Raw genomic sequence first — 25,657 nt, forward strand, 5'->3', positions numbered from 1 at the left:
GCTTGTGTTGGGCAGCTAATCAAAACGGAGATGAGCATAAAAAGGGATAAACTGAGGGGCTGGACAAAGCCAAGATTAAGATGAATAAGGATGATATAAGGTTCAATATTAAAAACCTGTGTTTTTGATAGTATTTATGATGTCAGGCTCGCAGATTATCACTAATTCTAAGTAGAGTGCAATCAGTTTTAACTGTTTAAATCAAAAATATAAAAACACAGACAGGAACCCTTTAGAGTTGCTTTTGTATCATTACTAAAATTACAAGCAAACAATGTAATGCTTTTAACCCAAGAAAAAAGCAATGGAATTTTTGTTTGTTTGTGGTTATTACTCACCCAAATCAATAAGAAATGCAATCAATAATTTTATTTTCAATAGACCCCGTAGTTTTTAAAATATTGATCTCTACCAAACGGTTGAAATTATAATTAAATTATTAACAAAAACTATCCAGGGCATTGGATACAGTTTATTTCTAGTAGCATGCCAGTGAACATTGCTGTTTTGGTCGTTGGGGTCTTAGGGCGTAGCATTTAGTTTGTGGTCTTGGAGAGCTGAATCATGGTTGTCCAACTCTACAGGTGTAATAGCATATCAGAAAGTTTAATTTCTCCCATATGCTAATTATATACAGGGATGAGTGATGGGCATGGAATGGTGATCTTTGCATTGGACTCTTTGCTTCCCCGTTTGACCGATGAAAGAGGCATGAACCCACAGGCATTGTGTAGGAGGTTGACACATTTCTTGTCAAACTATTTCATTGCAATCAGACCTTCATCAGACCTGTAATACCAGGCTCCATGGCCCTTCTTTATCAGGTCTTTGTCTGCCATCAGGGGAGCTCCACCAGTGCAGTTTGGTCATACAGTACCAATGCACCTGACACCCAATGAGGTGTGCAAGCTCTGGACCAAGCTGCAACTTGTGAAGCGCTGAGGTTCTTTTATGGGTTTGCATACTGTTTTTTACAACTTTGGCCCCTGAGAGGTAGCTTCTGTTAGAGCAGGGCGATATGGCCAAAAATATTTATCACGATATATATTTGAAAATTTGCGATAACGATATAACTGACGATATAATTGATGCAAGACAAAATACAACTCCACAACATTACTAGCGCAAAAAGACAACCTTCCATTTATTTTCACTTAAACAAGAAGCTGGTTTTTATGTACATTAAAGCTTTATAAAAATGTAACAGTGCAAATGCAAATTCCTTGCTGAAAGTTTAACCAAAAGGCATTTCCAGTAGAAATGGGCTGACATATCCTGAGCATAACCATGTATAATATCCACTGAAGTTAAAAAGAGGTGCTTTGCAACATTAAACTGCAGTGTGCAATACGTATTTTTCGGACCGTAAGGTGCACGGGATTATAAGGCACATTAAGCGAAACAAAGCAGTCAGATAAATCAAACTTTATTAAACTCATTCTTCTTGCTTCCTCCACTTCTGTACCATTGATTCATTAATGTTGAATTCTCTGGCAGCTGCTCTATTCCCATGTTGTTGCAGTATATTAATGACTAACCTCGTATTGTGGATGGATTATCTCAGTTGTTCTCCTGACTGAAGATTGGTCCTTTTACAGCATCCTGCCATGCGATTGCATTTGTCTCTAACCATGAAGAACCTTCACGTTAACTTTTATAAGTGGAAAAATGTTAGTGTTCGTCCTCCAGCTTCACTGTTTATGTTATGCTAACATAGCTGTGTCACTAGTGATCACGTAGCACATCATTATATACCAGCTAGCCCAACTTCAGTAACCCTACAAACGTCACTGCTGTTTAGTTTCCTGTCTTCATTTATGTTGGAAGTGATAGCAGAGCTGTACGTTTGATTTTTTTCAGAAATCTCTCAGTCAGAACATGCTATATCATGCTTAGGTAACTAGCGAAACTAGCGAGCTAACTTCCGCTAGCTTCCTGCTAGCTTCTAACTCCGTTAAATGTAATACATTTTGTTTTCATGGATGCCTGGAAGTTAAACTTCATAGTTACACCTGGTAAAGCAGCAATGCTGATCGTTTTATTAAAGATGAAAGAATTTAGACAGTTTTTAACTCTTAGTGATGCTGCAGTGTTCGTTTGACCTGAAGATTTCGGAGTTTAGGACCCAGATTACTCCCAGATTTAAGGGCATCTTAGTCCGACGGCCGCTTGCATGTTCTGCAAAAAAAATGTGCTTTGTCGTGTATCTGACGGACAAACACCAAACCAGTTCCACATCACTGAAGTTGCACCATTTTTACAAACCAATTCTGGTTCATCTGTTTCACTCAACAATCGGCCATGTGCGTATGAAAACAAAGGCACTGCGCATGCGCGTTTTACTCATATTCTATCGCGATATTTCATTTTCCTATCGTAGCCTAACATTATACCGGTATTACCGTGAACGGTATAATATGGCCCAGCCCTAGCTTCTGTTCCTTTTCACTCAGGGGAGCATTGAAGAATGTAGACCCCCCTTGATACAGCAGCAATTTGTGGATGATGCCAGATGAACTTGCTTGGCAGAACAATTTAAAGCCTCACTCATCTGGTTTGTTGGCAATATACTGGTGGAGAGTGCCAGCCCTTGTGGCTTCATACGAAACCATGACCTCAAACACACTGTGGTTGAAGGTGGATGGTATCATGAGTATCATGCCACAGGACCATGTGATTTTTAGCCATATAATTGTTTAGCGTCCATATAGTACTTGTTCAACATGAAATTATAATTTTGAAAACTTAATATTAATTTACCAGCTACTGTAATTTGATTAAACGGTAATCAGTTGTGATATTTGTGATTCCTACGTTATTCTTGATTTTTTTTTTACAATATTTACTAATATTAACTCAGAATGTTACAAAAATGACTTACTACTATTTCAGCATATTCTTGCTGTGCTAACACTTAATGTGATTTATCAATAGCAATGGATAAACAAAATGGGTCTAATGGTCTGATTTTATGGCAAATAATCAAGTTTAATAACCTAAATGTTATTAAAATTTATTATGTTAGCATTAGCACCATAAAGGGCCAAATCAACCGTTTGGTTGACCACTTTAAAAAAAAAAAATTAAACACTTAATTTCACTTTTTTAATGCTGTCAAGTGACATATATCTGTTTAGTAAGTCCTCTAACACTATCATATATCAAAAAATTATATCTTCCTACCTTAGTTTCATCAAAAACATTCACAATATGTTGGATGGTTTTTTGTTTCTGACTTCCTGGTTGGGAGAGCCAACAGTTTCCGTTCACATTGCCTTCTGGTGGATTTCTTTGGCATTACAGATGAAAAACCAATTGGTAGAAAAGACTCAACAGGATAGGTCAATTTCAGTGAAAGCCTCAGTTAGATATAGGGCCTGAAAATGTGCTCTACCAATTGGTTGACCAGAACGCTAAAGGGTTAATGACACAAGCCTAAAAATAACCAGTTTGTTAAAAAGGAGACAGAAAATACGAGAGCAGAGTAACAGTTACAATGAATATGCTTTATTTTCCTTTTACAAAAACAGAAAAAAATCACCGTCTAGAAATACAGGTATACAAGAAATAACAATGATGAGAGTATTTGCAGTTGAACGCCTGGTTGTCAACAGCCAGCTGGGTGATAATAATAGTAATAATAATTATAATAATAATAAAAGAAAACAGAGTTGACTACTAGTGAATGTTAAAGCTTCCAACCAAATTGCATCCTGTGCAGCGCATCAGTTCCCACAGTAATGTGCTAAGCCTTCGCCTGAGGGGGAGAAACGAGCTTAGCATGAGAGTAACGTGGGGAAATGAGGCCGCAGAGGGCTCCGCTTCTCGTGTTAGTTTAATCATAATACTGTAATACTGACTTTGACCCACACGCTCTAGCTAGGATGATATTACAAACGCAGAGGTACACGGTGGATATGATGATACGAAGCACGGCGACAATACAAAAGAAAAGAAAGCAAAATGAAGTGTTGAGTATCTTCTTCTTGATGTACCTGTTACACCTCTGTGAGGAAGCTTTGCCCGCTTATGTTCTTATTTAGTGTCTAAGGCACTTTTAAAGAAACATACTGTTTAGTGTTGACGTTTGAGGAGGGAGGGGGGCACAGGAGTCTGCCATTAATGGGCACAGGTGGTGGATATGGGAGCCCTGGCGTGTGGTTTTCACACTGTGGAGGCTGCTGGAGATAAAGCAGAACTAAGAAAAAAACCTCTTGAATTCAGACAACCTGTAATGAACGAAGAACAAGTGCTTGATCGGATCTGTCAGAGGTCTGAAGATTTGGGATTAAAGTCGCAAAATATAGTTTGTATCTGCTGATTTGTGTTTCACTGCTGTTCTGAGGGGTTTTTCCAGCACACTCTGTTAATCATTTTGCTGAAGAAAGAAAAATATTTTCTTTAAACTTTTGAGATCTGTTTTTATTTGGAATTGCAAACCGGTGCAGACAAGAAGTATTTAAGGGGAACTCGACTGATGTCTTTAAAATAAATGGACCCAAACTGATGCACTAAAACCACCATTACTCCTCATGGTGCCTACATTACCCACAATGCAACTTAACCATTGCAATACAGAGAGGAGTGTAGACTACAGAGTCAGACTCTGTTCCAACTCCATCTACACTTTTAAACTTGTCTTGCGCTGAAAGCAGCCTGTAATGCCTGTTTCATTCACATATTTAATATAGGCGACATTAATACTCAGGGTTACATGTCAACCAAGCTTCCTGCTGCCATCCTTATGGGACTTTTGCCCACATTTGGCCTGTATTAGATTCTCAGATGAGCTCTCTCCTCCTCCTCCACGTATAAAGAAGCCAGCTGAGGTGTTCTGGGCGTGTCCTCCTGGAGGAGACCCCAGGGCTGACCCGTGACGCTCTAGAGAGATGAGGTTTTTGGGTTGGCCCAGGCAGACGAACATCTGTCTCAGGCACTTGAAACTTTTTGTCCGTGCTGGCTTAAAAATGTTAATATTTCTCCATCCAGCTGACAGTGAGTGTTTCAGTAACAGCAGTCGAGTGTTGTTAAATCACACCTTTGCTTCTTAAAGATCAGAGAAAAGCTAATGCTTGCTGAATGTTGACGTCTGCGATCTTGAATTTTTCAGTTTTATTTACAGTATATGTTTTACCAAATCATAGCATAAAGTCAATTTAAAGGTAATACAAAGCAAGGCTGAGCACAAACACTGTAAATGTGGTGATAAGGTGACTAGTTTTAATCTTCGCGTCTAATCGGAGCACGTGATTACAACCATTTAGTGTCGTGCTGAGTGCAGCTTTAGTGCTTCCGGTTTGAGCTTCTTTCCTCTTTGTTGGCTTTAAGTTTGAATTCTCTGTGCATGTTCCAGCATTGGTGCATCATTCGCGGCTCGGGCCAATCCACAGGACAGGTCGTTAGCTTTAGATAACCAGTTAAAACCCAGCGAGACATTCTTTTATTACATGTTGAGATGAAGCCACAGAGAAAATATAATACCTCTTTTTTTGTTTGTTTTCACAGTAATATACTTTCACTTGAGAGTCTGTGTTTTTCTATTGCATGTCCCGAGATGTTAGTTGTTCCCATAAGTGCTGCAGTGTAAAAGCCGAAAAAGAAACATCGTCAGAAAGAGACTCATGCAACAAAAGCAGCCGGCGCTGCCGTCCGGAGGCCACAGTGACCTTGGTTTGTGTGGGCTTTTAGGTTTTAGTCATTCAGAACACTGGATGGAGGGAGCGTGTCAGGTGAGAGATGGCTTTTGCATGACGAGTGAGCAGAACACTTAAAACACCAGAGTCAGACACTTTTCCTTGTAGTCCTGCATTTCCAGTATGAGTTGCGGCCACATGACGGACGTGATGTGCGCACACCTCACAACCTTTGCCTACACGCAGAGTTTCGTTTGTATAAAAAGCACTTTGTACCTAAAAAGCAGAGCAGATGATTTCTGATGGGACGGGTGGGACGGGGCAGGTGTAAGGGTTATGATGCTGAGATGATGCTGACGGACGAGCCAGGACTAGCAGCTTGTCAGAGGAGAACGGAGTAAGGCAGAAGTGTCCGTTTGTCCTGTGGCACTCCAGATCGGAGGCGTTCCTTGAGGAGGGTGGTGGATTTTCCCTGCAGATGTGACGGATGAAAAAAAAAAAGGGCTGTCAGGCATGCTCCGCCCAGCTTGAATAGAAACCTCTCATCGCTCTGATCTTCTGAGTGGATTGAGATGAGTCCATGTGGACTTTGGGGGTGGGGGAGACACAGTTGGGGAAAAGGGTGGGGTGAGGAAAGAGGCGGTCGCTGCTGCGGTTACTCGACGTTGGTGTTTGGCGTCTCGTTAAAGTCGCCGGAGCGGCTGTCTGCGTCGTCGTCTGACATGTCGACGGAGGCGCCGTCCAAGTTGAGGTTGCGCCGGCCTGAGCGGCCAGAGGAGAAGCTGCTGACTGGACCGCCACGCCTGGGCAGAACAAACAGAAGAAAGCTTTAAACCTCCAACATTTCAGAAAACATAGATTGTGGGATGACGAGATACCACTGTGGTGGAAGAAGAGCCGGGAGGTGATGTGATTGGCTTAAACGCAGGAAAACTGTTATTTTGAAAGACGTATGCGGTTCTCAGGAGCTCCAGCAGGCGCTAAGATCAACTATAAAAGTGAAACTGTGACCGCTGCTGACACAAATACATGCTAACATAACATAACATCACATTTACCGGTAACTGCATTTTCATTCATTATGATGGAGGATGGAGCAGACTGTAAACACACTGCAATGACAGCCACAGCTTCAAAACCTTAAGACTGACCAGTCTGGTAATAGTACCAGTGTAATCACTGGCGCTGTGTACCTGAACAAAGTGAAAGAGCTGCAGTAATATTAACTAAATGAGATCACATAGTTGTCTGACTACAGTTTAGTCAGACAGGAGCCTCCCTGGCTCCTCCAGTCTGTGTGATGAGGTATCCTCGGGCAAGACCCTGGACCCGAGTTTCCCCCGAAGCGTCCATCAGTGTGGATGGTTGGAAGAAGGTTGAATTAGACTTGTGGCAGAGAGTGCTAAAATAGGGTAGAAAGGTGATCTATAAGTACCAATCCATTTACTCAATCGCCTCCCGGCTCCATCACCATATTGGAGGAATGACATGCAGGAATGAGAGCTGTCAACATGATGAGGGTGTAGAGGGTGTAGTGGGAGGATTGGTGAAGTGAGTTTAGCAGATTCTTAAAATGAATAATAAGTTAAATGATCAAAACTTTGGCAAACAGCCTGACCCAGTAATAATGATCACGATTATTACTGGGTCAGGCTGTTTCCACTCTGTGTTTTTTATCTCTGCACTGTTTCGGTATCTAGTTCAGGTTCTGGGTTATTTTTAAAACCGGTTAATCGCCGTCCTCTTTGTACCTGAGGCGGTTCTTCAGTGAGGTGACCTCTCGGGTGAGACCCTCGCTGGCCTCGGTGGCATCGTCCAGCTCCCTCTGCAGCTTCCTGCGAGCGGCATTTGCTCTGGTGGCCTCCTCCTCCGCCTCCTCCAATTGACGCTTCAGCTGCTTCATGCGAGAGTTCGCCTTCTCCATCTGACGCACAGATGGAGGGTGAGAAGTTGTAGAGAACCGGCAGTGTGAATGCAGACGGAGCAAAGCCTAATCATTTCCTGTGTGTCCGTACCTGCTCCTTGTACTGGTCAGCATGACGACGCTCGTCCTCCACCTGCATCATCACCTCCTTCAGTTTCTTCTCTGTACGTCGGACGATTTTGTTGGCTGCCGCTCTCTCCCTGGAGGTTTAATAGCAGAAAACGTAAACATGACCAAATTATCGTAGTCTACTCAAAAGGATCTAAAATCTGCTCTTTAACATCTGGATTACTTGGCTTCCTGCTCCAGCTGCTCTTCCAGCTGCAGGATTTTGGCTTCCAGAGCAGTGATGGACGCCTTAAACTTTGACTTGACAGCCCCCTCCAGCTCTGCCAGCTTGGCCTTCAGCTCCTGTGTTCATGGTAACAGAGCAAATATTCAGTTTGTTAGTTTAGAGTTGTGATCAGGAGGTCCTGCACCTGAAGGATCATGTTCTCGCGTATCTCCTGATCCCACTGGTGCATCTGTAACGTGCATCTGCAGCAGAGTTACAGTAGAGCTGCGGGTCAGAGAAACTGAATCTGGGGATCACATTGTGCTACTGAACCCCCAAATACGAAATGCTTGTGTCCTGATCTGCTGCCTCTAGTATAGATCAGGGGTGTCAAACATAAGGCCCGGGGGCCAGAATCGACCTGGCAGGATTTGACAGGATTTGTAGTAGATAATGGCAGATGGTGGAAGAATAGAGCTGTGGTTTAGACCTCGGAGGAGACTGGTGGCAGCTCCCGGGCTGGGCTCACATGTACTAAAGAGAGGTGAAATGCTTAAAAACAAAGAAACAAAAACATGAGATGAGGTGTGGGAATGAAAAAGAGAACAGCTTGTAGTACAGGAGGGTGTAAACAGAAGGGAAATGAGAAAGATAAACACTGTAATAAGCTTCAAGTCTACGAGACCTTGTTTTGTCGCTCCAGCTGCTGGCGGGCGTTCTCACTCTTCTGCGCAGTGTTGCGCTCTGCTGCCAATTCAGTATTCAGGGTGTCGACCTGAGAGAGAGAGAGAGCGCGGCAGGCAGGTGAGAGGGATTGTGGGAAAAGGAGAGAGCAGACAAACACGTTGATGGGTGTTTTAATTTTACTGTGTTTAGTGTTTAAAAGAAACATTTGCACGCCACAAGTTTGTCTTATCCTTTCTCATCAATCAAGAGGTTTTTGGTACATCACTCTCTGTGTCACTCGCTTCACCCACCAACCTCCAGGAAACACTTGACAGCCAGTTAGGAAATAAAAATTTTTCCCTAGCAACCAGTAGCTGAATCACATCCAGATAAAGTTTGTGACACTGCTGATTATTTAGTGTGCCTACCTGCAGGTTGGCCTTTCTGAAGCGGTCGTTGAGCAGCTCCATGTTGCCCTGCTCCTCCTCCAGCTCCTCCTCCAGCTGGGTGATGCGAGCCTCCAGCCTCCGCTTCTCCTCCAGCAGCGACGACCTGACGCAGAGTTTCTATTAAATTTCTACTGATTTACAGCGATTGTAAGACTATAAAACAAATCATTTGATCCCTGAGGGGCACATAAAACCTGGCTAATTATTAATATGAAGTTTGGAAAAACTACATGTTCATACTGACTTTCCAGAAGCACTGCTGGAGATCTCGTCAGCCAGCTCATCCCTCTCCTGTTCAGCATGTCGACGGGCCCTCTCTGAAGCTGCGTGGTCCTGCGCAGACACACACACGAGATCATTTAGCATTTCAGACGTTACACACAAATAACTCTGATTATCACCACAAAAGGCAAAAGTCAGAACTTCACCTCCTGAAGCTGCAAGATTTCAGCTTCCAGACTCTTGAGTTTCTTCTCGTTCTCCTTGGACTGCGCGAAGATCTCATCCCGGGAGGCTCGGGCCTCCTCCAGCTCCCTCTGGTAGTCTTTCATCTGAGCCTGCAGGAGCAGCAACGTGATACGGACAAGCTTAGAGACTGAGATAATTGAAAATCAGGACAGACACTAAGCAAACATTTGCGTACCTGTAGTTTCCGGAGCTGTTTGATGGCCTCGTCCCTGCCTTTGTTGGCAGCTTCGATCTGACCCTCCAGCTCGTTCAGGTCCATCTCCAGCTTCTTCTTGGCTGCCACAGCCACAGATCTCTGCTTCCGCTCGTCCTCCAGCTCCGCCTCCATCTCACGTACCTGCAAGAAAAAAACAACTTAATGCAAACACTGTCATTCTGATGATGTAAATGAAGATAAACTGCACATTAAAAATGTGGCGTCAGTCCTTCAAGATCATCGGCCACTTTGTACCTGTTTGACCAGCGCTCTTTTCTTCTCCTCGCCCTGCTCGTCTCTGGCCTGCAGGTCTCGGTCAAACTGAGCCTTCATGGCTTGCATGTTGACTTCCAGGCGGAGTTTGGCATCTTCTGTGGCCTGCAGCTCATCCTCCAGCTCCTCCAGCTGTGTTCTCATCTCCTCCACCTGCTGCTCCAACGTACGCTTGGACTTCTCCAGCTCATGGACCTGTGAGCAGCCAGAGGAGTGGCAAAAATGTGACACAGCTGCATAATAAACTTATGAAATCCTGAGATTTCAGGTCCTCAGGTATTTCTGTGAACATATCTTAATCAGCAGTGTCACTGGAGAGGTCAAAAGGTCACTCACATTCTTCCCCACATCATCCTTGGAGCTCATCAAGTCCTCCATTTCAGCACGAAGTTGTTTGTTAAACCGCTCCAGTTCTTCTTTGGCCTCCAAGGCCTCCTCCAGAGCTCTGGCCATCGACAGAGCCTTGGTCTCCTTCTCTCTGGCCTCTGCCTCAGCGCGATCGCGCTCCTCAGCGTAACGAGCAGAGATGGTCTTCTCCTCAGCCAACATCTAACATAGATAACAGAGCCTTCATTACACTGAACAAACCGTAAGAGACCTTCAATATCTCATCTCTGTTTGATCTCCGGTACCTGGTCAAACTTCTTTTGCTTCTTTTCCAGATTGGACACAATCTGTCTCTGGAGGTCCAGTTCCACCATCTGGTCATCCAGCTCCTGCTGCAGTCGGTTTTTAGTTTTCTCCATCTTGTCCAAAGACATTGTCTTCTCCTCCAGACGCTGGTTGGTGAGCTCCATGTCCTTCTGGAGTTTCCTCTTCACCTCCTCCAGACCCTCCATTGCTCCCACATCCTCCTCCAACTTCTTCTTTGTCTCAAACAGCTACAAAGACATTTTAAAAATATTTGTGACGTGACCTTTGCTGGCCCATCAGTGTGTGCTGGAGAGATAATCAGCTGAGGTTTACCTGCAGATGCTGAAGATGCTAATAATAGTTTTATTAATTATTAATCCAAACCACATGTTTTGAAGTGACTCAGATTTTCTCTTCATTTATCTGTGAAGCCTCACTGAGTTACAGTTGTCTGCACGCTGTGCTGCACCTGCTGCTACATGTGCTCACAGCAGGTAAACAGCTGGAAACGGTTGCCGGGCCCTTCTCCTGGCACTCGGCTTCAGCGGTACCTCGAAGGTGTTTCTGCCTGACTGGTTTGTGTGCGTCAGATGTGCCCTACTGTGAATATGTACCTGAGCCTGCACGGTCTGCAGCTGTTTCTCAAGGCTGCGTCGTGCCTCCTCATCCTCTTCCTGCTGCTCCAGCAAGTTGTTCTTATCCGCCTCCAGCTGGCGGATTTGGCCGCTCAGGTTCAGCTTCTGACGCGTCTCCTCCTGCCGCAACTCCTACGCGCAAAAACCACGATCAGAAACGATGGTCAAAAGACAAACGAAAAGCAGTTACACCAGTTTTAGTCTTAATACGCTGATACTTTAGCAGAGGCTGTCCTCGTTGGATGTGTGTGAGAAATACAGAGGCGAAAGCTGATTGGCTTCACTAGAAAGCTTAATGTTGATTAACCTGAGGTCTGTCTAAAAAGCACAAACACATCACCAGCACCCAAAAGTATTAAACTATTATTATACTTTAAAGTTTTTTTTAAAATTAGTTTTTATTTATTTCTCAAGTCAGTTCAGGTTTATTTAGCTTCAGTATCTGTTTTACTTTTCAAAACTGTAATATGGACGTATTTGTCATTTTTTGATAACAGGTATATAAACAATTTACTTGTCTTAAATGTTTTTGTGGTTTTATTTCTGCTTATTTTTTATTAACCATAATAATCTTGCTCCACAGAGGATTTATCAGGTAAAATGATGATTTCTGAACACGTCTCCTGCAGCTCTGAAATCATCAGGCAGAAACGTTGATGCTGATGGTCTTTCGTACCTCAGAGTCTTGCAGTTTGCTGTTCAGGTTTTCAACTTCTTTAGCCAGCTTAACGCCCTTCTTCTCTGCCTCCTCCAGCAAAGTAGACACGTTGTCCAGCTCCGTCTGACAAACAAATGGAAACACATTAAACAAAACTTTCCCTTAAAAACGAAAAAGGAAAATCAGTCCCAACAATGAGTTGGCATTTACCTGGAGCTTGTGGGAGCGCTCGGCCAGCTCTCCCTTGGCTCTCTCCACCTCGGTGGCCCTGGCCAATGACTCCTGCAGCTGAGCCTCCAGCTTCTTCCTCTTGTGCTCCGACTCAGTCTTTGCCTGCTGCAGAGCCTTCACTTCACAGACCAGCTCTTTGTTGTCATTCTCCAGGCACTGCTTGTTCTTCTCCAGGTTGGCCTTGAACTGCACAGATCAAATAAAAATAAAAAAAAGCTTTTAGTGACATGTATGAAGGTAAACTGAAGACCTTAAAGGTTAGAAAGGTTTGAGCAGCTCACCCTCTTGGCCTGCTCCAACTGTTCGGACAGTTCCTCGAGCGTTGTGGCGTGCCTCTGCCTCATGTCCTGGATCTGAGCCTCGTGGTTTTTGGTCTCCTCGTCAATGGCCTTCTTCAGCTCTGCCACCTCCAGCTCTCGCTTGCTCCTGGAGATCATCCACGTGGGAAACAGTTAAAAACACAGGACTGCATATAAAGATGGACGCAGACTGAAGTCTATAGAACAGAGAGTGCTACCTGACGTATAACAACTGTGAGGTTCACTTTCTCATCACTGATAAATGAGCATTAATGAGCACCTGAGTTCCTGCTGAGCGGCCGTGGTATCTAGTGTGTCCTCCAGCTCAGTCTTCAGAGCTTCCAGCTCCTCACTCAGGTCTCTCTTGAGTTTCTCAGCTTTACTTCGACACATCTTCTCAGACTCCAGATCCTCCTGAAGCTCCGCTATTTGCGCCTGCAGCTCCCGAATCTGCTTCAAAGCGTTGTTCTTTTGCACCGACTCCTCATCACACCTAGTTGGAGACCCACAAACACATGTCAGTTTTTCCAAGCAGGTCTTAATCAGAGAATTAAATAAAATTCAAACATTTTCTCAAACCTTCAACTGATGATCTGCATTTCTACATTTCCTTTTTTCTCTCTATATCACATTTGTATCTTCAATTCAGACGTCATTCAGAAGACATTAAACAGACTTCCTCACTCGAACATCCTTCACTGCTCTTTACACTTCACACAATTTAGATCCTTAGCATTTAATGTTTTCATGCTCGTAAGTGTGCAAGGCCCCTTTTTGGGTTTGAGTTCAGTAAATTTCATCATCACAGGATGAGCTTGAGGGTCCAGGTGGATGTTATTTTTCCTGTTGGTGCAGACACAACACTACAATGAACCGACATGTATGCAGACGTCAAACAACGACAGTGACGCAGAAGCTCATCGCAGCAAAATTCACTGGTTAATGTAATGTGTGAAGTACTGAGTGAAAGCAATCATTTTTCTTGTCAGTGGTTTGCTGTTTCGCACCAACTGATGAGCTGGAAAGTCCACTGAGAACAACAAATATGACCAAATAGGACTGTGTGCAGAGTTTGATTAAGGAAAAAAAAAATGAAGTGAATTCAATGAAAGGTAAGTCCCTGCTGTCCTTTCAAGGATGAGATAGCCACCTGTGCACACATGGTGGCAGTGTGGCGAACTGTTTACAGCTGAAGCTGTGTGTGAGTGTATGTGTTCCTCATCAGAAGAGGAAAATGTGATGGGACTGCTGATTTGTTTGCAGCTGGATGTGCGTCCAAGTAAACCTCGTGCTGGCTGCAGCGTTCCTGCGACATTCCTCACTAATGTAGAAATCTGCTGATTAAACACACCGAACGTCAAAATGATTCAGTTTTATAATTAACACCGCTTTGATTAAAAGCACTAATGACTCCCATATAATTGCAATGCTCCGTTTTCCAATCTGTCAAAGATGACAGGATTGTTCTCAGAATAGCTGCTGAACTCAAAATGAAGCACATCAGCTTTAATGAAAGCCTAATTACGTGCGGCTGTGACTAAACCGATGATTTCTGTGTGTGAAATTGGTCGGGCAGATGTTTACCATCAAACCCCGTGTCTGCTGAACGGAGGGGAGCACTGAGAAGTCCCATTAAAGTGATCAGAGCTGACCTTCAGAGGAAAACACCTCCACAGCTGTTTACCTCATTAGCAGTTTTATGAAGGATAAATATGGAAAACAAATCAAACATAAAAGCAAATGTGGACATTTAACCGCTGTGGAAAATAAATACATAAAGAAAATATTTAGCTGGAGGTTAGATGCAAACAGTACCAGGTGGAGGAGATGCAACATCTAAAGTATGAGAAGCTAATATTCACTCCATACGACTCGTGATCCATCTTAAGAGAAGAAGTAATATTAACAGAATATATCCATCTGCCTGTGTGATATACGTCTTGTGTGGTATCATGTGCTTTAAGAGCTGTTAAAACATGATGACAGCCCGTTTTCGCTCTTGACTCCTTGTGCACGCAGCGCATCAATCAACATCAGTGTGCCTGTAATCAGACGCGGCTGCCCCGAGACGAAAGGTCCGAGCCGCCGTCGCTTGAGGAAACGCCACAGAGTGCCTGAGTGCTGAAGCACGTTCGCCGCTTTAATTTCGCAGTTGCACGTGTTTCTGTTATTGAATGGCTATTTCAGACTAACGATGGAGTGCTGTTGTCATGGAAACGGGAAGCAGTGCAGTATAGTTGCGCGTGAGGATTTATGTTCCTGAAATGAGCAACACTAGCAGTTACACATTACCACACAAGCGTAGGTTTGCAGAGAGCAGCTATAAAAATACTTCAGCAAAAAAGTTGCTTTTTTTTTTTTTGTTTTTTTAATGTGGCGAAAAAACTAAATCGCGAGCTTTGTTCACAATCTGACTCACTGCTGCTGAGCTGCACCTCTCAGTAAATCTTCATATTGGCTTTTTAAAAATATTTTTTAAGAGGCGGTTTTGTGCTGGGACAGTGTTTACGTTTCGTGGAGGTTGTGTGACACACTCATTTTAATGTTTTTTACCACTGACCTGGCCAGAGCAGCCTGCAGCTCCTCCTCCTTTTTGGCCAGCTGGATCTTCAGCTCCTCTATCTGTGCCTGAAGCTCCGCAATCTGGTCCTGCAGGTCGGTCGTCTCGGCGTCCAGCTTGCGTTTGGCTTTCTCCAGCTCCTGACGTGTTTTCTCTTCTTTCTTTAAACGCTCTAAAGGGAAGCACAACCACAGAAACACAAATACAAAGGTGGTCACTGATCATAACAAACTTTTCTGTTTGGAGTTAAACTTTTTTTTTCCATCACTGAGTAAGCTCACAAGTTGTGCAGCAGCCATACAAGAAAAAGGCCATTTAGAAGGTGTGAAAACACAAACATGTAATCATATTAGCTGCTAATTAACTCGCTGTACAGTTGTGAACACTAAATCATTAACAGTCATACTGCATGTCCCAAATGACCTCTGTGCTGTTCTATTTTTATGAAGTTTTGAACTTGCTGGCTTATTTAAACTCCAACACCACCCCCGTCTACCCTTTACACACAGCCCCTGTTTTGTGCCTGTCCTTTTTTTGGACCCCACATAGAGCTGGTAACAGCCTACTGGTAGCGTCTTACCCTCCAGGTCAACCATCATCATCTCCTGCTTGTTCTTGACCTTGCCGAGATTCTTTGCTTTTTCCTCCTCCTCAGTCAGCTGGGAGGTCATCTCGGCGATCCTGTCCTCCAGCAGCTTCTTCTCCTGTTGGGTTGAAAAAACCAAAAAAATCAAGACTCAAGACCTGCAACTGCTGTATAAACGCGAAAAGGTCTCAGTACTTTATTGCCAGGGGGTCAGTCCATGGATACTACTGAAATACTGAGAGCCTCCAAACAAATCCCCACAATTAAGTCAATCAAATAATACAGCAGTTGCCTCAAGGTCTCTACAATAATACAGAGGAAAAACAACAATCAGGCGACCCCCTGTGAGCAAGAATTTGGCGACAGTGGGAAGGAAAAACTCATTAGTTTTACCTTAATACCGTTTTGCAGGCTGCTTTCCCATCATTATTTTTAATCTTTTACTCTGCCTCAGGTTCTGCCCTCTTAGCTAACCCGATGTTTCAAACAAACTTTCTTCTGATTGTCTGCTCCTCTCAAAAAAACAGAGAAAGGATTAAGAGGCAGGCGAGTGATGCCTGCAGCTGTGTGGCTGAGATAATGATGAGATGGTAGCGGCTCTCTCTCAGTGACATAATTCAAACCCAAAAGTAGAAACAAATATCTGAAACTGAGTGTTTTTATCTTTCAGCTCATTCTTTGAACCTTTGGCCGTGTTTAACATGAGCATCCACCACTGCGATCATATATAAAGGTTCCCTGTGGTGGTATTTAGAGGCCTGACACTGAAAACTAAACCTTTGAGTTACAGACTTCTCTCTCTGCACACATTTACAAGTTTGGTTACAGACCAAATTGATTGAAACGTAAGTAAACAGCTCTCCACACACATTTATAAACTGCAGAATAACATTCCAGTTACCTGAATCTAGTATAATAAACTGTAATCACTGACTGAAAAATTGCAGGATCTTCTACTTTATCTGAGTTGCATCATTACACTTTACAGAGAACAGACAGATCAATGAGGAGGAACAGTCATGAGCTTCAAAGTCTTATTAACTGGTGGGACTATAACCAGCACCATCTATTAACTGTGCCATACAGCTAACCATTTCCTCTATTTAGCTTTGTGATGAGATTAGAAAGCAGATGGTAGACAGCAGCACCCTTCATTGCACAGGCTGCTATTTAAGGTAGCAGGCGACGCGTCACCGTCATGCAGAGGAAGAGCTGCAGCCGACGCTAATCAGTTTTAAGGCCTTCCTCAGTCTGAGTTTGTACTTGTTTCTGTCCAGCATCAGGCCCCTGTTCACTTATTAAGAAGTCTGTAATAACAGACTTCAGTTTCTAAATGTTTCGCTCAGATGTTTAAAGAACAGCATACAGTGTAATTTACTGCTGTCTCTGATGTTCACTGAGTTAACATGAAGTTTTATACAACATGTCTTGTTCACTCGTTCACACTAGCAGCATTCTATCTATCTTTCTATCTAACACTCACACTCTGATGAACGCTTCAGGAGCAACTCAGGGTTCAACATCTTGCCCAAGCATGCTTTAGCATGCAGGCTAGAACATCCAGCGCCGATAAGCCTTTAATGATTCCACCTTAAAGAGCTTCCTCTACTTTCTGGGTTTTGTTTGAACCTTCATTTTCAGCTAAAATTGCCTCACCTTGAGAAACTTGGAGTTTTGGTCCTCCAGCAGCAAAATGTCCTCCTCCATTTTCTTGATCTTCGACTCAGCGGTCACTTTGTCCAGCTGCAGTTTTTGTCTTGCAGCTTCCTCCTCATCCAGCTGCTCCTCCAGGTCCTGTAGGAAGAACACGGCACACAAACATTTGTAACATGAAGATGGCAAAATCTGCAGTTTCCATACAGATGAAAGTTTAACACACTCATTTCTTTAAAGCCCAAAATCACAACCACGTCTGTACAGATTAAATATTTATGACCAAGTGATCTCGAAGCAAAATAGGAAAAAAACATCCTCATTTTTAATGCTTCAAGTCACTTTAGAGTTAATCTGATTCATCAGCTTCTCTGGGTTTCATCCAATATACAAACTGAACAACACAAACAAAAGAGATATCTCATTTAAAATAATCAAAGGTTAAAAAATAAAACAAGGAAAAGTGTCTTTAGGATCATTTAATATTCAAATGAAAAAAAATCATCTTTCACAAACAGATGATGGGTATGCCGACCTCAGTATTTGAAACTTAATGAGCATCCGTCATTGTTACAGTGTAAACACTTAGCTGGATGTTGAAGCATCAAATAGAAAAATAAGAGAAGGTTGTGTTTCAAACTATATAAAGAGGAGATGACGTAAACCTGGATGTGCGACTGCATCTTCTTCTTCTCATTCTGCAGGCTCTGGTTCCTCTCCTCCTCCTCCTCCACCCTGGACTCCAGGTCGTGAAGGATCTCCTCCAGCTCTTGCTTCCTGGAGAGGAGACGAACTCTCATCTCTTCAGCCTCGGCGAACAGCTCCGTCTCCGCGTGGAGCTGCTCTGCTAAAATATTCTTCTCCTCGAGGAGCTGGAGAGAAGAAACAATTCAGAAAATGTGTACCACCTTCACGGCTACAAGTCCTTCCAAAAACTATGAACGTGCAATTTCCCTGAAGCCGTCATCAATAGATTTTAATAAATTATAATTCAGGAGAAAGATTTACTTATAAGTTGAGATATTTTTACCTGCTGGTGTTTCCTCTCCATCTCCACCAGCTCATTTTCCACCTTAAGTTGCCTCTCCTTCACTTTTACCAGCTCCTCGTCTTTGGCTTGCAGCTCCTCCTCCTGCCTGGTGACCTGCAGCAGCGGCTTCACCTGAGTGAGAGAGGAACAAAATTAGACATTTTAAATACTAAACAGAATGAATACAATTTTTTTTTCACGGTCATACTGGCCGGTTAATGGTAGAAAGCCAGTAGTTTTACTACAGCAAGTAGCATTTTTCTTATTATCAGCACTTTCCTGCCATATGTAATTATTCCCTCTAATGTAATTAATGGATTAACATGATTAGGACCAAGCCGAGTTATATCAAACAGACTGACAGACTGTTTGGATTAAGAAATTCTGCCAGAGAAATCTGAACACTGATTTCTGAAAAAGTAGGGCCTTAGGGCTTTAGCAGAGTTGGAGGGCTGATACGAGCGATATAAGAGCCATCTTTTGCTGTCAGAGGTTGGTGTCGTGGTTCTCACCTTGGTGAAGAGTCTCCACCACTGCCAGTGTCGCAGCTTCAAATAAGCAGCACAGTTCCTCTGCAGGACCTTCAGGGCACTCAGCTGCTGCTGCTTCTTAGCGAAGGCTCTAAGAGAACAAAATGAGAGATCAATATCTGAGCTTTTTTGTTTTTGTTGCACTATAGCCGAGCGACATCAATTGACCACTTTTTTAAAATAATAATTTGTATGTTAGGGTGCACTGACATATCACCACCTTTCCGGTTAAAAAAACAAGACCGTAAGTGCACGTATGTGGTTAAGAGTGCAACTTTGTGCTGAGCAGTGCATGATGCGTTTTTGGAGCCTCCTGCAGCCTAAAGCAGAATTTTATGTTTCAGCAATGGTGGCATGTTTGCTCTCCACTGGCACTTCGGGGATGTCCCATCTGCGGAGAGGGAGTGTACAAAGTATGTGTTACAACCGGCCTGTGGGCCACTCTTGTTTGTGCTGTTGTTGGGCCGTCAGCCAGCCGCGGAGAAGAGCGAAATGTTAAGAACAGTGAACAGTGTCCACTGCAGCCACTGTTGTGCCTCTCATGTTGTATCTTCCGATCTCTGAAGTTTTTGATTTTTTCACAGTTCTTCCATTCCCGGTGAGCTTCCATTCTCCCTTCCTTATTTCGGAGCATTTTTCAAACAATCACCATTTGGCAGATGCAGAGGTCGTCCGCATCCAGAGTGAGTGAATCAAACAGGAAAGGTAAAATCGACGCAGAGCTCAAACTCGCTCTAACGCTCCCTAAAGCGGAAAAGCTTTCCAGATCTATTACCAACAGTTACCTAATGGTCTCATTTTCCAGCTGCGCATTTCATCATTGTATTTTAGACATGAATGATAACAGAATAATAATAGTGATGCTTCTTCTTTTGCGCAGCAATAAAAACGATGACCTGCACATCACTTCTATTTGATTTTCTTAATATGTTGAATACCCCGGGCTTAATAAAACATGGCAGAATATTTTGAAGCATTAAGATAAACATGCAAACAAACACCACAGATACATTTACACTTGCTGAACCAGTTGCCTCAGACCACCACGGGGGCTGGTTTGAGCAGCTGGATCTCCATCCCAAAGTGCACTCTGGGTTTCAAACCTTTACATTTGTTCTCACCATAGAAACTCAAAAATATAGGCTCTCCAGGGAGTCGTAAAAACTAATACACTGGGGTACAAGAATCCGCTAGAGGCTCTGATTGATTAAGCATGTGACAGGTGACTTACTAGCAATACTACAAGAAGGTCAGCCAGAGAGTACAGGAAAGGAAGGGGGCGCAAACGACCGAGTATTGTAGACTGTAGGATGTAAACTATTATATGGGAATAACCCATATGTAGCAGCACATACAGCGATATAAAGACTCACTTGCGGGCTAAGTATCCACGGCACACGGACTGGAAGTAGATGATTATGTCAGTGATCTTTAGGTCTCGCTCCTCCTCCAGATGAGCCAGAACACCAGTTCTGAAGAAGATCTTACTTTGACCAATCCGGAACAGGTTGGGGTCCAGCTCCAGGGCTTGGATCTATAAAAGGAACACAGTAAGTTGTAGATGAATAAACTGCACGGGCTTAAACAACCTCTACCACAGAGATTAATAGATTTATTCAAGTTACAAACTTTTAGCGTAGGTCAGGCCTGACTAACTCTTAGTGTCAATCCAGATCTAGATGAAGGAATTTTTTGGAAGGATTCTTTACCATTGCAAGATGAGGTCAGGCTGGACATTTCAGGCGACATCTACACAAATGCATATAAAAATAAACAAAATACTGTGCTACCCCTCAGCATTTTGGTAGACGCACATATGGTATCAGGTTGGAGATCCTAGATGACGTCCTTCTTGAGTTATTGCATTCACAAACTGTCCATGTCACCCAATACCCCATCAGCCTTCTATGGCTGAGGGGTAAAATGGGGTAAAATGAAAACTGGTAGTTTGATGGCTTCCAAGAAAATGTCACAAATTTTCAGATCCAGAAATCGTTCTGGACCCAGGAACTCTATTCATATGTGGTGTGGAGGGAATTTCCACTCTTGGTTTGAGGTATGTGGCCTGATTTCTTTTGTTTAAGACTGAAAGCTGTTGTATTAATGAGAACTCTTGTCTAGTCAAGTTTAGAAAACATTTAAAAAGACAGTCAAAGGAGCTTTGACTGGATGACCTGGATGACTGAGAACCTTCACAGACATTTAAAAAGACAAATTAACATTTTGACAGCCCCTCCAGGTTGACTGTCCAGTCAGTGCTCGTCCTGGGCATATTCAAACCTGTAAATGTTTTTGCTTCTGTTTATGGGTTAAATGTAAAGTTTCCTTCAATCAGTGTGGATTGAGCCTTGAAGTCTGTTTCACTTTGTTTTTGGATGTGTCAGAAGTGTTCTCCTATCAGCAGTGGTGTATATATCCAACAACCATCACAGGATCAGGAAAGATAGCATTACCATTCTCTCACAGGCTTGTTTCCCATCCATGAAACCCTTGGGGATAGCGTTGGGTGTAAGGATTTCATATCTGTGTGCAAAGAGAACAAAGTGTGAATAAGTGAGTTTTCTTCTTGAAAAGAAAAAATAAAGAGTTAAAAATTTATTTACTTGGATGCTCAATCATCCAGGTAAGTAAATCACAAAAGGTTGATACTGTTCATCTGGACGTAGCACTTTCCGTGCTGTGATTGCAGCCGTTCCCCACCTCTCTGTGAATGGTTCTCAGGGCCATTGGTTGTTGATCAATGGTTGTTGATCAATGTTCATGACAATTTGCATAATAATGATCAAGGAACTGACCTCACAGCCCATTGTTCATTCAGTGGACTAGTTTCAGTCATTGTGCAGACTGGGGAAACCTGCAGTTAGCTGAGGCTGAAAAAGTCACTTGGATGAGTGATGAAACGTTTCTCCAAATGAAAACGCTACGTCCAGATGAACAGAATCAACCTTTTGGGAGTTAAAAAAAAGTGGTGATGTTTCTCACCGCTGTCTAAACTCCTGGAAGACGATGCGGTTGGGGAAGCCCTGTCTGCAGATACGAATCCCCTCCAAGACTCCGTTACACCTGAGCTGGTCCAGAACCAGGTGAGGCTCAAGTTTCCCAGCCTGAAGGAGGAAATGATACACTCTTAAATACAGAAACAGAAACTTTACCATATTTTATTTTTTTAAAGGAGTCCCAGACTTCCCACTTAAGTTAGATAGTAAAAGTATTTACTCTTTTTTCGTGGTTGGGGATGATGCAGCGGACAAAGTTGGGGTTGGTGTTCCTCAGTGTGGCCATAAGCTTAGTGAGTGACTCTTTGTAGAGCTGTCCCACCGTACGAAACATGCCCTTTTTCGTTTTGTAGGTGGCACCAAACGCCGTCTCGTTCATTCCTGCCACCTGGTCCAGTCCCACGATGCGGTCGACTGGAGGGGTGACGGGAACATATTATTGTGAGTCTGTGTATTTCTGAGATGGTCACCGCAGGAACAAGTGGTAGCAGCACGGTGGCATAATGTGGCTACATGACCGAGTGCAGATGAATGAAAACTATCAAATGAAGGCAGTCTACCAAAGCAGCAGTCAAGAGTCTAAAAGTATCGCTTGTTTCTGCAGGTGGAGATGAAACATTTAGCCAAACTGTTTCTTAGTTTAAACACTGTACACACACGACTCCGTGGTGAGAGGAACCTTTCTGTGGGTGTTCGATGGCGGCTAAATTCATGCTTTTCAATATTTCAGTGCCTTTGATAAAAAAAACAACAACTGCACTTTCATACTGCTAAGATAATAACATTAAAGTTATAATAAGAAAGTTTCGTAACTATAAGACAGCAAACAGTGCATATACTTTTTGATAACTTCTTTTAAAAAGCATCACTCAGTGTTAACTCAGGGTTAACCATGACTAGCAAAATAAGAGAGAACTACACCTGTTACATTAATAAATAACTGAACGGTAATAATCAGCCGCCTCTTTAAGAGATCCTCTTGCCAAATGATTTTGAAGACACCAACAACAACATAAACAACAACAACTTTGCCAACAAGCGAGTCGTTATGGGAAACACGAGATGGGAAACGCCACGGGTAGCTGGTTAGCAGTGACTTAACCTTCTAAATAAGAGCGAGGGGGTTGTCAGTCAGTAAACTGATCATGGATGGTATTATTTTCTTAGATGATGAAAAAATAGAAACAAAAAATGCTAAAATTTGTCTCTTTTTATAGTGGGATGGGAAAATATATTAGAGTGGCCTGCCTCAGTAAAATATATGTGTGGGAAACAGAGGGAACAGCTAGATCCAAAACAGCTGGATTAATATAGTTTTCAGTTTTCTGTGGATTTTGTGTTGGATTTGGTGCTCTACCAGATATTTCTGAGAGCAGGATGGTGTATGCGTTCTTAAAATAAACTACAGTGTGAGTTGCTCTTGTGAAGGAACATACCTAAGTATAAACATGAGCACTTTTGAGTGATTTTTTCTTAAGATGAAGCGCTTTTGATTGTGGAAAAAAAAAATCAAGGTTTTGAAGAAAAAACAATAACTTTTCGGAGGTTAGGGCCACGGCAGTGGGACGACCTGTACTTGTGAGATCTACTTGCTTGTGGGTTTGAGCAGCTGAGGTAACTTTATGACACGTTATTGTGAGTCTGAACTTCATTTAAGACCCACAACTCGAACATGATGTATTTTGACCATCACGTTCTGCTTTTGAATGACCTCAACAAAACAAACAAACAAAAACAAACTAAACCCTTCATCATCACTATCCTCTTGTATATTATCATTTAACGGCCTGCTGTGCTTAAAAAACCTCCAGTATAACAGGAAATACTGATTTGAACTAAACCTGAAACCAGCTGTTAAACAGACTCAGACTCATGTTAGCAGTGAGACATCCCTGCCTCTGCCTGTTACGATGGACCTCAGGATGTGATCAACAGTAATTCCAACAGACAACTTTACACAAGCTTCACTGACAAAACCTAAAACCTGTAAGTCTTAACACCTGATTAAACACAGACTTTGGGTCATCTCATATAACAGGTGACCTCCTTAGAGTCAGCTGATTTGTTTGGAACAGTACTGGAAAAGTCTATCAGGGGGTGGGAGCAAGTGGACTGACCCATATGTCACTTATAAAAAGGGGTGTGTCATAAGTAGCTCACCATACTACATTACAAAATGTAACAAGAAAAAACACATTTATAATAACTTATATCTTAAAAACTGGAAAAGTAACAAAAAGCAAGTATTACTTATTCTATACAGATACCTTTGTCTCTCATTATTATTCAGTAATATTATTCAGTAATGTGTCATTTCAGTTTATTCAGTAAATAAGTCAGGCTGGAGGGTGAACGAGTTTAGAGTGCCTGTAAGTTTTAATAATCACACTGCAAGAGGGAGGGATGCAATATGCTGTGATTGATATTTTCCCCCCATCACTATTTATTAATGCCCCCGCAGTTAAATCATAATTACAATCACAGACTCCTGAGTTTAACCGAGGTGATACACGACCTGCTTTCTGGACCCTCCACAGTGATATGTGAGCTCAGAGCCAAAGCAAAATTCCACATCTGGTTTTAATTCTCTGCCACTGTGTCTAGGGACAGGAGGAAGGCAGGAAAATAATGTTATTAAATATTCTTCAGTAGAGTTTCAAATCCTTCATTTGCTTGTGGATGTTTCACATCACTGATGGGGGACAAAGGGAAGAATAAACAGCAATCAGACTCAGACACAGCTGCACTAGATTCCTGTTGCTTGCTTCAGGGCAGCTGGACATACAAAGATCACAAGACCCCATGTCAGCCCACTAACACACCGAAACAAATTAAAGCACATTGGTTCGACTAAAGAGAGACAATGACTATATTCTACTCTAGCTTATTTAGGAACTGGGCACTACTGCTTTTGGCTGAGACAAGGGAGCCATGCAGCCTGGAAGCAGATGGGAGCCACTGCAGCTATGACGGACATTGGCTGAAGCATGAAGCACAGAGCCAGATCTGGGCGGAAATGTACCAACAGGTCACTTTCAACTATGATTCTGGCCCAGCACGACCCAGTCATTCACCTGCCGGCTCATCCAGACTAGTGACACTGTCATAGAATGAGGCCCTTTGAATGGTCTGAATCTCTACAACACAGAGAGAGAGAGACAAGGATGGGGCGCTCTTAGAAAAGGGTAAACGAGGCAGACAGCTGCTGCTGTTAGTAGGCTTCCATGACAGACATGTAGATGTAGAAAAGCAAACAGGTACAAACATAATGAACTACAGGAAGTATTAATAGAACCAGTTGGTTGTAGTTGTTACAGCTGACTTAAGCGTTCAGAGATAAGTAGCTGGTACGTTACCATCCTTCCACAGTTCAGCCACAAACTTGTCAGTTGACTGATGGAGAAGTGTCGCCACGTTGTCATTCAGAGGGTCCATGTTCTTCATTAGCCACTCATCTGCCTTGTAGTCCACCTGTAAGAGTAATTAGAGGTATAGCTCAGAAAAATGCACTATTATCTATAAGACATTTTGGTTTTTAACATTAACTCATATTAAAAACAGAAAGGAAAAAAATAAAATAAAAATATCACTTTTTCCAGGCCGTATGATGAGTTGCAAAAGCTCTCATGTTCTCATGTTCCTAGCTTTATCCTGATGTGGCTGTTTTGTTTTACAAAACATATTGATGCCAATGAAACCACGGTGGAAGGGACAGAGTTTCACAGCTGGTTATCACGGGGAACGGCCGGTGTTTGCACAATATGGACGAGCTCAGTGAGCTGATTAAGGATGAGACAGGTGAGCGTGGACTGATCGAGTGTCTGTGCAGAGTCACAGATCCAGGAAATTTGTTAGGTGTTACTCAATTAAGTTTTTTTCTATTGTTTATGTAAGTGCGCTCATTCGTACAGTATCGTTCCATCTTTCTGATATTGTCTGTTTGTCTTGCTTTATTGACATTCT

The 25,657-nt window shown here is 42.8% G+C and overlaps 1 protein-coding gene across 9 annotated transcripts in view; it reads right to left on the reverse strand.

The window, feature by feature from the left end:
* Positions 1–3,485: 3,485 nt before the first annotated feature.
* LOC147328088 (myosin-10) overlaps positions 3,486–25,657 on the reverse strand; it is a 71,783-nt gene continuing 49,611 nt past the window's right edge. For 5 of the 9 annotated variants that reach the window (XM_086296242.1, XM_086296240.1, XM_086296238.1 and 2 more), the window contains 29 exons: positions 25,051–25,165; positions 24,769–24,831; positions 21,915–22,108; positions 21,681–21,802; positions 21,152–21,221; positions 20,072–20,232; positions 18,681–18,789; positions 18,169–18,300; positions 17,804–18,010; positions 17,142–17,279; positions 15,480–15,603; positions 14,900–15,071; positions 12,620–12,832; positions 12,322–12,466; positions 12,020–12,226; positions 11,828–11,932; positions 11,131–11,283; positions 10,516–10,764; positions 10,220–10,432; positions 9,866–10,078; positions 9,590–9,751; positions 9,375–9,503; positions 9,191–9,279; positions 8,926–9,049; positions 8,517–8,606; positions 7,850–7,968; positions 7,649–7,757; positions 7,385–7,557; positions 3,486–6,436 (listed from right to left, as the gene is read on the reverse strand). In XM_086296242.1, coding sequence (XP_086152368.1) covers positions 6,289–6,436; positions 7,385–7,557; positions 7,649–7,757; positions 7,850–7,968; positions 8,517–8,606; positions 8,926–9,049; positions 9,191–9,279; positions 9,375–9,503; positions 9,590–9,751; positions 9,866–10,078; positions 10,220–10,432; positions 10,516–10,764; positions 11,131–11,283; positions 11,828–11,932; positions 12,020–12,226; positions 12,322–12,466; positions 12,620–12,832; positions 14,900–15,071; positions 15,480–15,603; positions 17,142–17,279; positions 17,804–18,010; positions 18,169–18,300; positions 18,681–18,789; positions 20,072–20,232; positions 21,152–21,221; positions 21,681–21,802; positions 21,915–22,108; positions 24,769–24,831; positions 25,051–25,165 — 4,248 coding nt within the window. In that variant the 3' untranslated portion in view covers positions 3,486–6,288. The remainder of the gene's footprint in view (positions 6,437–7,384; positions 7,558–7,648; positions 7,758–7,849; positions 7,969–8,516; positions 8,607–8,925; positions 9,050–9,190; positions 9,280–9,374; positions 9,504–9,589; positions 9,752–9,865; positions 10,079–10,219; positions 10,433–10,515; positions 10,765–11,130; positions 11,284–11,827; positions 11,933–12,019; positions 12,227–12,321; positions 12,467–12,619; positions 12,833–14,899; positions 15,072–15,479; positions 15,604–17,141; positions 17,280–17,803; positions 18,011–18,168; positions 18,301–18,680; positions 18,790–20,071; positions 20,233–21,151; positions 21,222–21,680; positions 21,803–21,914; positions 22,109–24,768; positions 24,832–25,050; positions 25,166–25,657) is intronic. The other 4 variants (XM_086296245.1, XM_086296244.1, XM_086296243.1 and 1 more) reach the window with 1 other exon arrangement.

This window comes from Aulonocara sp. 'chitande type north' Nkhata Bay, linkage group LG6 (assembly GCF_057382095.1).
Source record: "Aulonocara sp. 'chitande type north' Nkhata Bay isolate Kocher_YH1m ecotype deep benthic linkage group LG6, A_spYH_male_GT1.1, whole genome shotgun sequence".
NCBI lineage: Eukaryota > Metazoa > Chordata > Actinopteri > Cichliformes > Cichlidae > Aulonocara > Aulonocara sp. 'chitande type north' Nkhata Bay.